The sequence below is a fragment of the Megalobrama amblycephala genome, linkage group LG4, assembly GCF_018812025.1.
Source record: "Megalobrama amblycephala isolate DHTTF-2021 linkage group LG4, ASM1881202v1, whole genome shotgun sequence".
Lineage (NCBI taxonomy): Eukaryota > Metazoa > Chordata > Actinopteri > Cypriniformes > Xenocyprididae > Megalobrama > Megalobrama amblycephala.
Window position 1 is genome coordinate 12790223 of NC_063047.1, and position 13659 is coordinate 12803881.

Below are 13659 nucleotides of genomic sequence, written 5' to 3' on the forward strand. Positions count from 1 at the left end.
TATAACGTCTGCATACATATATTGATCTTTATGAAACTTCACGAGTGTGTTCGTTATAGGAGTTTGATCACATGGATGTGACTATTGTGAGTCAAAGTTATAGCGCCACCAACTGGCAGCAGGAAGTGTATCACTTTTTGAAATGTTTTGAGATCACCCTCTTATTTTTACCTGATTTGCTTCAAACTTCATCAGTGTAATGTCAATACACAGCAGATGTAGACCTATGACAGGATTTTTGATATTTGAAATATTGTTGCCATGGCAACAGGTCAAACTGTAATAATATTCTTGAGTGTTTTTGAGGCTCTTAACATGCTTCAAATTGCATGAAACTCGACACACACATCAATATTGTCAACCAGTAGACATGGACAAAGCCATAGAAATGGGCGTGGTGGAGGGGCTCAGTAGCGCCACCTTTTGACAAAAGTGGGGGGGTTAGTTTTTCCTACAGTCACCAAACTCGGTACACATATTGTTCTCATCAAGCCGGGCAATTTTCTAATTTACATTCATTAGCTCCGACCAACAGGAAGTCAGCTATTTTGGTTTGAATGTTAATTTTTTGAAAAAACAGGCTATGAATTTTATACTACTGCTCCTACAGGGTTTATCCAATTTACACCAAACTTTTTTTAACTTGTTGCTAACACATTGAAGTTGTTTAATTGCAAACGGATTTTGGATATCTCAAACGGTTTGGCCGTGGCGAGGCAACGAATTTATGGCAAGAAAAGGGAAACAAAGTGTTATAACTTCTGCATACATTAATTGATTTTGATGAAACTTCGGCTTAGTCTTCGTTGTACAAGGCTGATCACATGGATGTGACTATTGTGATTCAAAGTAATAGCGCCACCAACTGGAAGCAGAAAATGTGTCACTTTTAGCATACATTGAGATCACCCTCTTATTTTTACCTGATTTGCTTCAAAATTCATCAGAATAATGTTAAAACTTGGCACATGTAATCCTTTGAAAATGGGCAGGGAGGAGGGGCTCTATAGCAGCACCTTGTAGTGCAGTAAATGTGGAGCGAATTTGACATAGTCCTTTGATGTTTAACCGTTTTAAATGCCTATTGCCCGCTGTGCACAGTTGCCCTGAAGCCACCGGGGTGGCGGTGCCACCGGGCTTGGGCCCGCCATCGCTGCTCGCAGCTATATTATTTATATTATTCTCACTATTTTTCGCGAACAGTGAGCTTGTGCATGGTACAGTAGTTCCTCTGCTGGCGGGTCTGTTCTCTTTGTGTCCGTATTCAGCGTGTTAAAGTCCTACATACTTCGTAAATACACAGATGAAATTTTGGGAAAATATTACAACTCAGTTTGTTTGCAAGCCCAGAATAAAAAAAAAAAAAAACCCCCGCTTAAAAATGTTTTTGGCCCCTGTACTAGTGCATCTCTATGTTTTATTATAGTTCAAATCAGATTGGACACCAGGCTGTAAGTTTGACACCCCTGACATATAGCTATTTGCACTGTAAATTGTTTTATTTACTATGGTCTAATAAATTTAACCTCAATAAAGGTTAGCCTGGGATGAACGCAAATTCCCATGATAAACCTCTGGGATTTTGGAGCACCAAATTGTAACAGTAGGTCAACATAACTATTGCATTCTTTAATTGATTCCCTGTCTTATTCTGCCCTCTAGTGGGTAATATCGAACATGCTGCTAACCCTGCCCAATAAATACTTTTAATGTTAGTAAACACTCATTAGGCAGGTTATTTGCACTTTTATAACATTGTTTTAATTTTTATTGAAAATAAATACCTTTTTTGATATGTGATGTGAAACTAGAGAAGAACGAACTCGGCAAAAGGCGGATTCGAAACCGCGGTGATCGCAGTAAAAGCTAGACTGGCAGTCCAATACTTTAGCGTTCCGCCACTAGGGATGTTGATAAGTGGACGTCCTTTATCATACTTGATAGATAATGAAGAGTTATAATGTTGAAATAATGACTTATGTCGTTATAAGGACTTATTATGTTGAAATAACGAGATATGTCGTTATAACGAGATATTATGTCGTTATAACGACTTATTATGTTGAAATAATGAGATATTATGTCATTATAACTACTTAATATCTTGAAATAACGAGATATTATGTCGTTATAACGACTTATGTTGAAATAACGAGATATTATGTCGTTATAACGACTTATTATGTTGAAATAACGAGATAAGTTTTCGTTGTTTTTTTTTTCCCTCCCCACCAAGTTTTTTTTTTTTTTTTTTTTTCACCATGCGGTTCAGGGCTTCCGTACTTTATAAGTCTTGGTTGTGGTAAATAAAGTTTAAGTAACTTACTTGGAGTTACCACAGTCATAGTTAACAATGGATAACTTACAATGTTTGTGTAAACAAATTATGAATGAATGTACCATCGTTTGTCATTCTTATATTCATCGTTCATTATTTTCAGTAAAGTAAAGTGAGTACATGTACACTTGTGCACTATTGTACACTTGTGAACTTGCAACATTATTGTCAGTTTCAATATAGTCGGCACTGCATCATCTTTTATTTTCAGTCTCTCTGAAAAGCCTGCATCAAGCTGTGTCATGTTTAAAAACAAATTAGCAGTAAAATGAATCTTACTGACACAATCTGTAACTTCGTTTAAAATAAAGTTCTTCCACACTTCCTGATCACAAGGAAGGCAATGCAAAGACTGTTTTTTCCAGTTTGGGACTGCAAAAGATCTTGTAATCCTCATAGGCATCTCTATTGTTTTGTTGCTCAGTAAAACAAAAAAATATACAGATACAAAGCTCTGCTTGTCTCAGCTTGAACAGATGCAGCAAAAATGCAATGACCTAGAAGACCAGTCACAACGCAACAATGTCTGCGTGGTTAATCTACCAACAGGAATGGAAGGGGATGATTGTGTCGGCTTTCTACAGAAAATGCTACCTAAAATGATTCCTCACCTTATGGCACGCCCAAGCCTGATCGAGATCAATAGAGCTCACTGAATATACTCGAACTTCAACTCATCTAAACCACAATCATTGATATTCCAGCTCCTTCGCTATCCTGACAGGCAAGCCATCCTTCAAGGAGCCCGGAAAGCAAAACCCACTCTGCCCAGAGGAATGCGCTTGGAATTCTATGCAGATTACAGTCATGAGAAAACGTTCCTGATCTTCACAGCATCACTGCGAGTCACCCATAAGGGTCAGAAATACTCATTTGAATCTCCGGAGGACGCTGAAAAATATCTTGAGGGTCTTGATGCTGCAACGGTACCTACTGCTTGAAGATCTTTAAACTTCCTGCTTCAGGAGAAAATGGATGAGGCCGACTAAAGAGTTGTGTAATGTCTTTGCTGATAACCCTACGCAATACATGGTCCAGTCACACTGCACTTTTCGTTCCATTGACTTCCATTCAAACGCATGCGAATGCGCCAGACCATAAACGCAAGCTCGTGTGAAAAATTTCACATTTCGCTGCGTTCCAAAGTTCAAGTTTGTTGAACTCTGACCTGCGAATTTGCATCACATGAAGACGTGCGACCAGTAGAAGATCGATTCGTCACGGCATGACCTCTTGGCTGAATTAAAAGAATGATAGTTTTGCAGTAAAGTCGAGTAAGTTCTATAATTTTGTATGTTCAAAGTCTAGTGTGACTGCGGCTTAACACTTTACAATAAGGTTCATTAGTTGAACATTAGTTAATGTGCAAACCCGATTCCAAAAAAGTTGGGACACTGTACAAATTGTGAATAAAAACAGAATGCAATGATGTGGAAGTTTCAAATTTCAATATTTTATTCAGAGTACAACATAGATAACATATCAAATGTTTAAACTGAGAAAATGTATCATTTTAAGAGAAAAATAAGTTGATTTTAAATTTCATGGCATCAACACATCTCAAAAAATGGACAAGGCCATGTTTACCACTGTGTGGCATCCCCTCTTCTTTTTATAACAGTCTGCAAACGTCTGGGGACTGAGGAGACAAGTTGCTCAAGTTTAGGAATAGGAATGTTGTCCCAGTCTTGTCTAATATAGGCTTCTAGTTGCTCAACTGTCTTAGGTCTTCTTTGTTGCATCTTCCTCTTTATGATGCGCCAAATGTTTTCTATGGGTGAAAGATCTAGACTGCAGGCTGGCCATTTCAGTACCCGGATCCTCCTCCTACGCAGCCATGATGTTGTAATTGATGCAGTATGTGGTCTGGCATTGTCATGTTGGAAAATGCAAGGTCTTCCCTGAAAGAGACGACGTCTGGATGGGAGCGCATGTTGTTCTAGAACTTGGATATACCTTTCAGCATTGATGGTGCCTTTCCAGATGTGCAAGCTGCCATGCCACACGCACTCATGCAACCCCATACCATCAGAGATGCAGGCTTCTGAACTGAACGCTGATAACAACTTGGGTTGTCATTGTCCTCTTTAGTCCGGATGACATGGCGTCTCAGTTTTCCAAAAAGAACTTCAAATTTTGATTCGTCTGTCCACAGAATAGTTTTCCACTTTGCCACAGTCCATTTTAAATGAGCCTTGGCCCAGAGAAAATGCCGGCGCTTCTGGATCATGTTTAGATGTGGCTTCTTTTTTGACATATAGAGTTTTAGCCGGCAACGGCGAATGGCACAGTGGATTGTGTTCACCGACAATGTTTTCTGGAAGTATTCCTGAGCCCATGTAGCATTCCTGTATGTGATGCAGTGCCGTCTAAGGGCCCGAAGATCACGGGCATCCAGTATGGTTTTGGGCCTTGACCCTTACGCACAGAGATTCCAGATTCTCTGAATCTTTGGATAATATTATGCACTGTAGATGATGATAACTTCAAACTCTTTGCAATTTTTCTCTGAGAAACTCCTTTCTGATATTGCTCCACTATTTTTCGCCACAGCATTGGGGGAATTGGTGATCCTCTGCCCATCTTGACTTCTGAGAGACACTGCCACCCTGAGAGGCAGTGTCTCCCTTATTGCTTATTGCTACCTGTCCCAACTTTTTTGGAATGTGTAGCTCTCATGAAATCCAAAATGAGCCAATATTTGGCATGACATTTCAAAATGTCTCACTTTCAACATTTGATATGTTATCTATATTCTATTGTGAATAAAATATAAGTTTATGAGATTTGTAAATTATTGCATTCCTTTTTTATTCACAATTTGTACAGTGTCCCAAGTTTTTTGGAATCGGGTTTGTATTAACTAACACGAACTAACCACGAGCAAAACATTTGTTACTGTATTTACTAATCTTCATTAATGTTAATGAAAATACAGTTGTTCATTGTTTGTTCATGCTAGTTCACAGTGCATTAACTAATGTTAACAAGATTTTAATAATGTATTAGTAAATGTTGAAATTAACAAAATTAATTATTATTAATAAATGCTTTATTTAGTGCAGTTCATTATTAGTACATGTTAACTAATGTTAACTAATGAACCTTATTGTAAAGTGTTACCAAGACTTTTTCAGCGTAAACTTGTTTTAGTTCACCAAAGTGAAATGGTAACTACACTTTTATTTCTATATAACTGCATTTTGTTTCAAAATCTCCTTTAAACAATTTCCATGTGCAGGTTGTTAGACTGTTATATGTAAAGATCCTGTTTAATTATTGTATGTTTGCTTCAGACAGGCTACAGTTCTTAGTTTAAATCTGGTTGCCGTAAAAAAAAAATACAGTTCTGAAAATCGTTGCATTTTATACTGTTCTGACTTTTGAAATATTCATTCTATAATTTTAATTTCCTCAACTGTTAAATTCATAGGGGGCTAATAAGGTGAATAGTGTTTAGACATTGCCTTGCGACCGCCACAGACTTTTGCTAAAGGAAGGATATGGGAAAGGGAGGGGGCGCTTAGGCGCATAAAGCATTCAGGACTATCTTTGTTTTTGTTTTTGCATATACCGATGGAAACTTTAATGGTATGCTTAATAACCTACTCTAAACATTACATGTTATTCTATGTGAGCCCTGTAACTTCATACTATGGTTAGAATAAAAAAGTTGTCGTTTAACGTTAGGGGGTTAAACTCTCCTATCAAACATACATGGGTTTTAGGTCTTTTACACAGAAAAAAGATTGATGTAGCGTTCCTTCAAGAAACCCACCTTAACGCCAGGGACTCCCAAAGAATGCAAAACAGGCGCTACATTCCCATAGTATCATAAAGTTGTAAATCTTAAAAAAAGGGGGTGACAATTCTTTTCAAACACAACTCTACCATCATCATCAGAACCTGTGTGTTCAATAATAAAGTTAGAGTTGCATATTACTGTACATTAATAGAAGGAAATAGGTTTGCATTTGTCAATATATATATGCTCCAAACTCATATGATGCCTCTTTTTTTTTCAAATGTTTCAAAAACCCTACTTGTCACATGTCTGCTGTGTTGTGTTTCTTAGTTTGTCCTAGTTTCTGTCTGTCATTCTGTTAATTATGTAATTAGTTTCCACCTGTGTTCATTTACTCCCTCATTAGTTCCTTTTTTAGTCAGTGTATTTATATCCTCAGTTCTGGCTTAGTCTTGGTCTGTCCTCATCAATGTATGTGTCTGAGTTATGGTGTTTGTAAAGGGTTTCCTGAGTTTAGTTATTAAACGATCCTGTTTCCTATTCATCTTCGTCCTTTATGAGCTTCCACTAACACTTATGTGACACTACTATCTTTCTAAATTTAATCAATTATCATTGAATCTGACATGAATGCTGTGTTTGACACAATTTTGGACTGTTCCAATCCTTCAGTTTCAGTAGCGCAACCTCAGTCTTCTACAGTGCTGAAATCGTTCCCTAAAGATTTAGATGTGTGTGATGCTTGGCGACTACATAATCCAACAGCTAAGGAATACACCTTTTTTTCCCCAAATCAAAAATCATTCTCAAGAATTGATTATATTTAAATTTCATCATCACTACTTTCAGGTGTAATCAATATTGAATTTATACCACAAAGTGTTCCGATTCATAATGCTGTATTAGCACATTTTCAGAGAAATACACCACCAGTTAATTATTGGAAAAAGCTGGATTTTCCAATAATGTCCCAGCATCAAGTGGTATACACTTCAAAGAACTGAAATAAAAGGTGGATTGGGCTGCCCTAAGTTTAAATGGTATCAATGGTCCTTTTATGGTCCTAAAAAACAAAAACATTGTGACTAAAAGTTTGCCAAGTATTTCCTACTCAAGCAAGGCAGTATTTGACTCTGGTCAATTCTATTCAGTAGGAGCAGACTGGGAGTGGCCTTGGGTGGCAACATCCCCAGTGCATCATGGGTATGGAGGTTTTCCAACCTATTTGGAAAAAGGGAGACAACAGCACATTTTTATCTGTTTTTTTTGTGTCAGGTAGCACTGATTTTCACTTTTTTTTTTTTTTCAAGTTTAATTAAAATCCTATTTCACCAGTTGTGAATTACCCCTTTAAATCCATTGAATGTAATATGGTATTAACCCTCTGGAGTCTGAGGCTGATTTGGGGCTTGGAGAAGTTTTGACATGCCCTGACATTTGTGCTTTTTTCAGTTGTTCATAAACATATAAATGACAAAAGTGTCATTACACTGTATTCAGCACAAACTAGGCTACAATAATATGTGAGGAACATGTATGTACATGTTTGTATTTTTGAAGGAATAATGTTTATGCGTGGTTATTGAAAAAACAAAAAACTTAAGTCACTGAAATAAGGCCAAAAAAGTATATTAAATCTGTGTTCACAAGACTTTTGGGTATTGGAGGTTGTAGACTAGAGTTTTTGCGTCAGAATTATGTAAAATTATGCTGCCTGCTTGTTCATATAAAACAATATATTGATTTAGTTTTTGTAAGACACTTTTTGTCAAGAAACACAGTATGCGTAGAGGCGTGAATCTGCATGAATAATGGGCCATTTACACCTGAGAAGACAAAAGAATCACATAATAATGACCTGAAATGACTTGCATATTAATGAGGCCTTTCAGTCAGGTAGGCTGTGAAAAAAACCCTCTGTAATAATGTCTCAGCTCATCATAAACAGCAATACTGTGAAATATTATTACAATTTAAAATAATGGTATTCTATTATATTCTTTAAAATATAATGTATTTCTGTGATGCAAAGTGTCTGAACAATTATGTTACCTCTATGGCATTTCATATAGGCTTTTAGCTTAAAAGCATGCACATTTGGAGAAATATTGATGGATTCTTATATATTTATGTCAATTTTCTATACTGAGAAGTAATATTTATTGTCATCACTATGAGTGCTGGATACGGTGTTTTCAATTCATACTTGCAGCCGGAGGGCATTCTCTGTACACCTTTAGTCCACAAATTATTATAAAGAAGAAGAGGACATTTCAGGAATGGTGTTTTCAATTCATACTTGCAGCAGGAGGGCGCTCTCTGTACACCTTTAGGCCACAAATTCATATAAAGAAGAAAAGGAACTAGGAACTAGGAAAAAACTAGGAACTAACGGCATGTCTTCTAGAGATCGCTAACCATTTCTTTAACATCCAAATAAACACTTTTCAAGACAATAAATACACTATTGAGACGATGAATGCATGTATTGCCTCTGAATTTGCGTCTGAATAGCGCTGGCTTCGTGGGCGTGGCCGCATTAGCGGATAATGAGCTGAATCACGGACTTCTGACATGGCTCTGTTTTCATACAGATTACATAAACACAGAATGTTTGTTTTCGATTTGACTTGCACGATTTAAAACCTGACATTTCAACGTTTCTTTAGACGTAAGTGTCATTTTTTTTGTCATTAGTATTCATAAGTTATAGTTCATTTTCTGAGAACTATCAGATTGGACTTCGTTCAGAGGGAGAGGAGAGATCACGCATCATGTTAGTTTTCTTTATTTTACAAAAAGCACAACATTGTGTTTTTACTCTGAGTGTACACAAATAAAAGAAGACATTCTATAGTTTCAATTGATATATTACTTATGTCTCTATGACAAGAAATGACGGAGTATTTTAAGTCTGTTTTGCTGCAATGTGAAAAAAATCCTGCAAAACGCGCCGGCGCGTTTTCGGACCTCAGGGAGTTAAGCTGAGCTGTAAATCAGCACACTATAAATTGCCACAACAGAAAAAAACATTCACTGCTTTTTAATAATGTATGAAATAATCAATAAATAACATGCTTTCTTTCTTTTGAAGTCATTAGAGGGACTAAAGGCGGTCCACTTCCGTAAAGTGGGAAAGAAACCAAAGATGACACTTTTTTGGGAAACAGATGACCCAAGCAACGAGTCCGTACAACAGGTGATTTTAGAGTGTTTCTGTAGGAATTTTTGCCCGTTCATCCAGTAGAATGTCATGGAGTGGAAGTTTGTAACTGTTCGGCTATGGAACAGGTAGAGCGTTGGCAACTTTTAAGTACCATGCTCCTCAGCACTCACTGACCCTGCTCTGTGACTTTAAATGGTCTTGCGCTTCGTGGCTGTGTTACTGTCTTTCCTAAATGCTCCTACTTTCCAATAATACCACTTACCATGGAATGGAATGGTCCGTGGAATATCTAGCAGGAATGAAATTTCACAAACTGACTTATAGCAAAGGTGGCATCCTATCACTAGTATCACAGTACCACACTTGAATTCACTGAGCTCTTCATAATGACCCATTTTTTTCACAAATGTTTGTAAATGTAGGCTGCATGGCTAGGTGCTTGATTTTGTACACCTTCAGCATTGGGTCTGATTCAAACACCTGAATTTGATAATTCAGGTTTGTGTCCAAATTATTTGGTCCATATCAATATTCTTAAAACCATTCAGAACCTAGCAACACCCTGGAAGCTGCTTAGAACACCCTAGTAACCAAATAGCAGTGTTCTCAGAAAACACAGCAAGCAGTTAACAGTGAGCTACTTTGGGGCCGAACCGTGGCATAGGCAACATAGGCAGCCTATAGGGTGCAAAAAGATGGGGCAGAGCATGAGAGGATTTATATATATTTTATCTGTTGTGCCACAAATCTTCCTAATTACTGACAGTGCTTATATGTTAAATGCATTTCACAGTGCTGGGAATGTTATTCACAAGGCAACTGTGACAGAACAGAGTACCATCAGTTTATGAGGGCTGCCAGTACTCTGATCTGTCCCAGATCAAAAAGACTTTTGACTGAAGAAAGAATCAACAAAGTATTTGGAACAGGTTGTTTGTCAAATTTGTTTATTTGTTACAAATTATTTAATGATCATTTTTACAATATAAATGAAAAAGATCAGCATTTCAGTGTTCTAAAATCTCTCCTAGGGTGCCAACAAAGTCTAGGTTGGCCCATAGAAACTGCGTATCAACACTTTAGCTACATCTTAGTACATCCTAGCAATCACATACCATGGTTGTTTTTTGCAGTGGATAATGGTGCATTGTTTTCTTTTGCAGGAGATCTCCATCTTTACCCTGTTGAATGTTCAGCTGAAGGCAGATAGAGCTCCAATGAAATACAGTGCTGTGCTCAAGAGACCCTCAGCACTTGTATGAATTATCCCAACGCATTTTTTTTTTTTTTTTTTTTTTTTTTTTTGCATGTTTATTCTTAACCAAACAGAAGTATCGATATTGGTGAAGGCTTCTCCTCTGCACCAGTAAACCATGAACTCAGTTTTATGTGATTTTATTTGTTTTTTAGAATTTTGTTCTGAAATCTTTCAAATGTACATTTTCTTTTAATTTGATAATGTTAAAGTTGAAATATTTGAAATATTTTTGCTTTTGCCTCAGGAAGTGTTAAGTGAAGGTTTTGTGTTCAGGGATTGTGCCATGAGTTTAAGTATCTCTATTCTGAAAGAAAATGAAATCCACCCTGATTCAAAGAATAGTTCCAAAGTTAATTTTAGTTACTTTTTGGTGTCAGTATTTTAACACTTCCACCATTGTGTGCTTTGTAACATTTAGGCATTATTTTTGTTCTACCAAACCTTTAAGTATGTGCAGCCTTTGTTTGAGAGATAATCAATTCAGAAATGGCGTTTGTCAGCTTCAGAAGTTGCAGATATGTTAAGCATTGAGACCTTAACCAAAATAACATTTTAATAAGTGATTTTTGGTCTATATATTAGCTTGGCTAAGAGATTGCTTTGTTTTGTTGCAAATACTGGATCTGTTTCTAAGACATTTGGGTGAATCATTTGTTAACGATTGATAGATGCTTTTTTAATTATTTTCAAGAATTAATTGTAAAGCATCAAAATTTTTGGGACCGCTCCATTAGAAGAAAACATCTGGCAGAATTTTTTACTTAATCACTCCATTGCTGGCGTCTGATATATGTAAAGGTATTGCCCCAAATACCCCACACACTTGAATGTTGTTTTACATACACTGAACGTCTGTTTGACGTCTTTAGGAAATGTTTTTATGTGTAATTTGTCTCTTTTAATGCATTTCATTTAATGTTTTCTTGTTTGTTTTTGCACATGGAATTTCAGTGATTGTTTCAGATATATCAACTATTTACTTATAAACTATTGATCTTGCAAACAATGTCTTTTCTACTGTGTAGTATGATATGCCATCCTTGGGACCAGTATAAAATGTTAAAAGAGACAATGACTATACAACATGTCAGAAAGACTAGAAAAAGGAAGTTGGGCTTAACTTAATTTAAACAATTAAGTTCAGTTGAAGAAGCTTTACAGTTAGCAAGAAAGCAGCCATGTGATATAACAAAAAAATTGCTTTTTGTTTATTTTACAAGAACTGCTGTGTAAATGAAGTGGGGAAAAGAGTTGTCCAGTTGTTGTAAGGTTGGAACCAAGCGTGCCATATGAGTCCTGAAAAGTGAAGCCAAAGTGTCTTGATCGCCTCCAGGTGGCTGGATACAGTATAGGCCATAAACCCCACCCTCTCCTTGTAATGTTATGTAACGTGAAAATAAACAGTCAAATTACTCATCAAATATTTTTTTTCCAAAGTTTTTGGAAAAAGGTTTCTGTCATTTTAGGCAGTTTTTATCACGCTGATATTAGTTAAAGTGTTCTTTGTTTAAATGTAAGTTTGTTTTTAGTTAGTAATTTAATGCTCTAAAAACACAGGTTTTGACGTCATGATTGACAGCTTCACTTACTACAATGGAAGAGAGTGAAGGTGTGTCGGCCATCATTTTTTACAGTCTGTGGTTGGAACATGCCAATATCCATATATAAAATGTCAAAGTTTTAAATCTGCATATGGTGTTTAATTAGAGACTTGTGTTGTAAGTACTCTGTTATGGAGGACCACAAGTGTCACGGAAATAGTAATAAAGCATATCATTAATTAATAACTAATTGTACAATACGATACAATACAATAATGTGCATTAGTAAATGTGTTTACAAATTAATTAATCTAAAAATAAATGGATTAAATTGCAAAGTAATTCATTATTTTATTTTTTTAATTTGCAATAAAAGCAGTAATTATAAAAATAATTTATAAATGAAATATTAATCCATCAATAAATGGTTCAAATTAAAAATGGATTTACTAAAACAACAAAACACTCAATTAATCATCATCACATCATTTAAAAATACATTTATGAATTCATAAATAGTGGAATTTCAAATTGTTTTTGAAAATGCAATTTAAAAAGAGAAATAATTAATTGGATTCAGAAACTGAATTGCCCTTTTTAATGGATGATTAGAACCTATATTTGTAAATATAGGTTCTAATCATCCATTAAAAAGGGCAATTCAATTAACCATTTGCATTTGCATTTCCCTGCTGTTTTTCCTTTTTCTATTAGCTATTCGATTTGCTTAACCATTTAGCTTCTCTTTTTAGCCTCTCTGTTTAGCATTTCAGTGACACTTTGGGCCTTGCGCGCTGGGGAAACAAGCCCTGTGTCTCAGTCAGCTCCCTAGGTCGTGAATCAGTATATCATGTAAATTAATGTGACTGATTCCCTGATCAGTGCCCTGACTACTGAACTAGGGAGCTGATTGAGACGCACCTGAGGTAAATGTGAGATGAGTAACAAGATCTCTGATTGGCTATTACCTGGCAAGTCATGTGCAGACGTATGTCATTGATGTGGAAAGGAGAATGTGATTGATAGAGAACCTAAAATGGAAGAAACAATTTCCCACACGGGATAACACAATAAATGCCATAATTTCTTTGGCTGACTGTATCGACAGTAATATGCCAGTTGACTATGACTATGCTCTGACAACGTTGCTTCATCTTAAGGAGAACTTGGAAGCATCCTGTCGGCATTTGGAGGACACTGTTTGATGAGGTGGAGCATATAATTCACCAAATGGGAAACATCTCAGAGTTTCAGCCTTCTTGACATACAAAGAGACAAGATTCAGCAACAAATCTCACTTGGAATCTGGTGCAGGGAGATAGCAAAACGCTTTGGTGTGTCTTGTCTTGTCTATTGCTTTAGCTGTGGCTTACGACATGTAGCGTCGTCGTCCAATGCAGGCTGTCTTTAAAGTCCCCGACTCCCCGTGAACCGAAAGTTGCAAACGCCTTTTCTCTAGTGTTGTATACACTACATGTCGTTAGCCATAGCTAAAGCATTATAGCAATGTTTCTTACCTTATTCCCCAAACGTGCAATCCTGCGATGGAGAGTTTTCAAAGACACACCAAGTCGTTTTGCTATCTTCCTGCGCCAGATTCCAAGAGAGATT

At 36.5% G+C, this 13659-nt stretch overlaps 1 protein-coding gene across 1 annotated transcript in view; it reads left to right on the forward strand.

Moving 5' to 3' along the window:
* LOC125266702 (DIS3-like exonuclease 2) overlaps positions 1-11928 on the forward strand; it is an 84479-nt gene extending 72551 nt beyond the window's left edge. The window contains exons 15-16 of the mRNA XM_048187617.1: positions 9178-9282; positions 10413-11928. Of these exons, the coding sequence (XP_048043574.1) occupies positions 9178-9282; positions 10413-10511 (204 nt within the window). The 3' untranslated portion in view covers positions 10512-11928. The remainder of the gene's footprint in view (positions 1-9177; positions 9283-10412) is intronic.
* Positions 11929-13659: the final 1731 nt, after the last annotated feature.